Source organism: Dipodomys ordii, unplaced genomic scaffold (genome assembly GCF_000151885.1).
Source record: "Dipodomys ordii isolate 6190 unplaced genomic scaffold, Dord_2.0 Scaffold179, whole genome shotgun sequence".
Lineage (NCBI taxonomy): Eukaryota > Metazoa > Chordata > Mammalia > Rodentia > Heteromyidae > Dipodomys > Dipodomys ordii.
The window spans coordinates 1197729-1202486 of NW_012267395.1; the positions used below are offsets into that span (position 1 = coordinate 1197729).

Genomic DNA, 4758 nt, shown 5'->3' on the forward strand with positions numbered 1-4758 from the left:
GATTCCTCAGCACCACATAGGCAAAAAGAAAAAAGCGGGAAGTGGCGCTGTGGCTCAAGTGGTAGAGTGCTAGCCTTGAGCTGAAGAGCTGAGGGACAGCGCCCAGGCCCAGAGTTCAGGCCCCACTATCGGACCAAAAAAAAAAACCAAAAAAAAAAAAGGAGGAGGCTACAATGCTTCATAAGAAACGTACTCATTATCTTGCCCATGTAATTGTAACCCCTCTGTACAGTATTTTCACAATAAAAACAAAAACAACGCTGTCCTGGCCACTACCACCACCTCCACAAAAAACTAAAGAAAGAAAAACAACAAAAGCTCTCATCTATAGTGGCCAGAAGTCTTCAGGGCCCAGCTCCATGTGAAGGCCAACCTGGGCTATATAGCTCACGCCTGTAATCCTAGCTACTCAGGAGGCTGAGATCGCAGTTCCAAGTCAGCCCAGTCAGAAAGGTCAGTACCAAAAAGCCAGAGGTAGAGCTATCGCTCAAGTGGTGGAGTGCTAGTGCTAGTGTAGAACAACAAAGCTGAGGGACAATACCTAGGCCCTGAGTTCAAGCCCCAGGACTGGCATAAACAAAGAAAAATAAATTATGGTGTCTTCTTCCAGTGTTATTATTTTTCTTCTGCTTCTGCTCCTCCTCCTCCTCCACCTTCTCCTTCCAGTATTATTATTTCTTCTTCTTCCAGTATTATTATTTCTTCTTCTCCTTCTTCCAGTATTATTTCCTCTTCCTCCCCTCCCCCTTCTTCTCCCTCCCCCTTCCCACCCTCCCCCTCCTCCTCTTCTTCGTCTTTGTCTTCTTCTTCCCTGGGCATTGTCCCTGAGCTGCTTTTGCTCAAGGCTAGTGCTCCCTCACTTGAGCCACAGAGCCATTCCTGGCCTTTTCTGTGTATGTGGTACTGAGGAATTGAACCTAAGGCCTCATGCATGCTAAGCAAGCACTCTACCACTGAGCCACACTCCCAGCCCCTCCCCCAGTATTTCTTTGTAGCACATTTCTTTTTTTGTTTTGTTTTTGTTGGTTGTGGGGCTTGAACTCTGGGCCTGGCCACTGTCCCTCAGCTCTTCAGCCCAAGGCTAGTTCCTCTACCACTTGAACCACTAGGCCGCTTGTTTTCTGAGTGGTTTATTGGAGGTAAGTGTCTCACGGACTTTCCTGCCTGGGCTGGCTTTGAACTGTGATCCTCAGATCTCAGCCTCCTGAGTTTCTAGGATTACAGGCAACAGCATCCAGCCTTTGTAGCACATTTCTACTGGGGCTGTGTCACAATGCTCAATTCAACCCGTGCTAGAAGTGCTAACCATGATAGCTGTAATCTTTGTCCTTTCTCTGAGCTCCAGACATAAGAACCATTTTTATTTTATTTCAGACTCTGCCAGTAGGACTGATGGTGAACAGGCCTGTGCAGACATGAGCATTCTCAAACCACAAAGTCCTGGCTGTGGGGACTCTTCCAGTTCTGAGGTCTGGTTAGGGAGTCATCCATGCAGCCATAGGCTGAGAGTGAAGGGCTGCCTCTCCCAGAGGCACTGTTTACCTAAGGAGACTGTGGCTTCAAAGACCCTTCTGAGTTATCAGCTTAATGAACAACAGAGAGACAGTGTGGAAGGGACACCACAGAGATGTGAAGTGTGTGGCAGATGTTTCAGACCTACTTCAGATCCGGCTTCACAGTGGGAAGTAGCCATGCAGCAGAAACCTAACAGATGTCAAGGATGCTACGAGAGATTATCTGACTGCCTACAGAGTAACTATTCAAGTAACTTCAATGGGGAGAAGCCGTATGAGTGTGAGGATTGTGGGAAAGTCTTCAGGCTGTGCTCCCAGCTCAGTCAGCATCAGAGAATACACACTGGAGAGAAACCATTTAAATGTGTTGAGTGTGGAAAAGCCTTCCGCCTAAGCTCAAAACTTATTCAGCATCAAAGAATTCATACTGGAGAGAAGCCCTACAGGTGTGAAGAATGTGGGAAAGCCTTTGGGCAGAGCTCAAGCCTCATCCATCACCAGAGAATTCACACTGGAGAGAGGCCGTACAGTTGTCGAGACTGTGGGAAAGCCTTCAGCCAGCAGTCACAGCTGGTTCGACACCAGAGAATTCACACTGGAGAGAGACCTTACCCGTGCCAAGAGTGTGGCAAAGCCTTTAGCCAGAGCTCAACTCTCACCCAGCATCAGAGGATGCATGCTGGAGAGAAATTGCAAATAACAAGCGATTCAGAAAGTCCAGGCTTTCTTGCACATCAGAGAAGTCATGTGGAGAAGCCTTTCAAGTGTGAGGAGTGTGGGAAAGCTTTCAGGTGGATCTCCCGCCTGAGTCAGCATCAACTGATTCACACTGGAGAGAAACCTTATAAATGCAACAAGTGCACAAAGGCTTTTGGTTGTAGCTCAAGGCTGATTCGCCACCAGAGAACTCACACTGGAGAAAAACCATTTAAGTGTGATGAGTGTGGGAAAGGCTTTGTCCAGGGCTCACACCTTATTCAACATCAGCGAATTCACACTGGAGAGAAACCGTATGTGTGCAGTGACTGTGGGAAAGCCTTCAGCCAGAGTTCCAGCCTCATTTACCATCAGAGGATCCATAAAGGAGAGAAGCCATATGAATGCCTCCAATGTGGAAAAGCTTTCAGTATGAGCACACAGCTCACTATCCACCAGAGGGTTCACACTGGGGAGAGACCTTACAAGTGTAGTGAATGTGGGAAAGCCTTTAGTCAAAACTCAACTCTTTTCCAACACCAGATCATTCATGCTGGAGTGAAGCCCTATGAGTGTAGTGAATGTGGAAAGGCTTTTAGCCGAAGCTCATACCTCATTGAACACCAGAGAATCCACACTAGAGCCCAGTGGTACTATGAATTTGGGAACACTCTTGAAGGGTCCACCTTTGTGAGCCGTAAAAAAGTCAACACTGTAAAGAAAGTGCACCAATGTGATGACTGTGAGAAAATCTTCAGGTGGCGTTCACATCTCATTATACATCAGAGAATTCACACTGGAGAGAAGCCTTACAAATGTAATGACTGTGGCAAAGCTTTCAATCGGAGCTCCAGGCTTACTCAGCACCAGAAAATTCACATGGAATAAACCATTCACCTATATCAATATAAGTCTACAGCCTTAATATTTTATATGAGATCATTTATAAGAACTAAGAATGGCTGGGCACCAGTGACTCATGTCTATAATCCCAGCTACTCAGGCTGAGATCTGAGGATCAGTTTGAGCAGGAAAAGCCATTAGTCTCGAATTAACCACCAAAAAGTTGTGAGTTAGCTGTGGATCAAGTGGTAGAGTTCCAGCCTTGAAGAGATAAGCTCAGGCCCTGAGTTTAAGCCCAGGACCAGCACAAAGGAAAAAAGAGAAATAAGAATGTTGGGATAAAGCTGGGTGCTGGTGGCTCACACCTGTAACAGGCTACTAAGGAGGCTGAGATCTGAAGATTGTGATTTGAAGCCAGCCTGGGCAGAAAGATCTGTGAGAGTGTTATCTCCAATAAACTACTGAGAAAAAGCTGGAAGTGGCACTGTGGCTCAAGAAATACAGCAGTAGCTTTGAGCAAAAGAAGCTCAGGGACATGGCCAACACATACACAAAAAAGAATGTTGGGAAAAATTAAGAATTATTCTAAGAAAAGGAATATCTGACTTTATTTAAAAATGTATGGTTATTGCTGCAGTGTTTGACATTGACTTGTTGGTAAAGCCAAGAAAAAATCTATATTTGGAGTTTGCAGAACTAGGCCCTGAAATTGATGGGCAGGCATGAGGAAGTTCCTATGAGCCCTGTTAGACATCAGGTTATATCATCCAGAATAATTGCCTTGGGATCAGCTGTTCAAAATGACTTCACTGATAGAGAAATTGTAGTGCTGGGGACATGGCTCAAGTGATATGCTGTCTGCTAAGCAGGCATGAGCCCCGAGTTCAAATTCAAGTTCTGTTAAGAAAGGGAAAAGAGCTGGGTACCAGTGGCTCACAGTGGCCTATAATCCTAGCTACTCAAGAGGCTGAGATCTGAGAATCATGGTTCAAAGCCAGCCCTGGCAGGAACATCCGTGAGACTCTTATCTCCAATAAACCACTAGAAAACCGGAAGTGGTGCTGTGGCTTAAGCAGTAGAGCACTCGCCTTGAGCTGAAGAGTGCAAAGGACAGCGCCCAGGCCCAGAGTTCAAGCCCACAACTGACAAAAAAAAGGAAAAGATGTGCTGGGATGTAGCTCAGTGGCAAAGTGATTGCCTTGCAAGTGCAGTGTCCTGGGTTTGATCCTCTATACCAAAAAAAAAAAAAAAACCCCCCCCCCCACACACACAAAGGATGGAGGTGAAGCTGTGGCTCAAAGGGTAGAACGCTAGCCTTGAGGAAAAAGAGCTCAGGGACAGCGCCTAGTCCCAGACTTCCAACCCCACAACCAACAACAACAAAAGGGAAAAGAACAATAAGGAGTTATTTACAATAGAGGTTTGGAAGTACAATGTGTAATGTTTACTTGTTTCACTTGATACCTTTTTATTTTTTTATTTTTATTTTCCTGCTTATGTGGTGCTGAGGAATTGAACCCAGGCCTCATGCATGCAAGGCAAGCACTCTACCACTGAGCCACCTTCCCAGCTCTTGATACCTTTTTATGTGTGTGTCTTGATAGCAGGTTTCGAACTCAGGGTCATGGGGTCTTGCCGTTTTCTCTCATTGATAGCATTCTTACCATTGAGTTATACCTCCTGTCTATCTTTTTTTTTTTTTTTT

General features: G+C 45.7%; 1 protein-coding gene across 1 annotated transcript in view; it reads left to right on the top strand.

The window, feature by feature from the left end:
- The window catches only part of Znf7 (zinc finger protein 7), an 8664-nt gene extending 5439 nt beyond the window's left edge, over positions 1-3225 (top strand). Inside the window, exons 5-6 of the mRNA XM_013033861.1 lie at positions 423-453; positions 1375-3225. Of these exons, the coding sequence (XP_012889315.1) occupies positions 423-453; positions 1375-3098 (1755 nt within the window). The 3' untranslated portion in view covers positions 3099-3225. The remainder of the gene's footprint in view (positions 1-422; positions 454-1374) is intronic.
- Positions 3226-4758: the final 1533 nt, after the last annotated feature.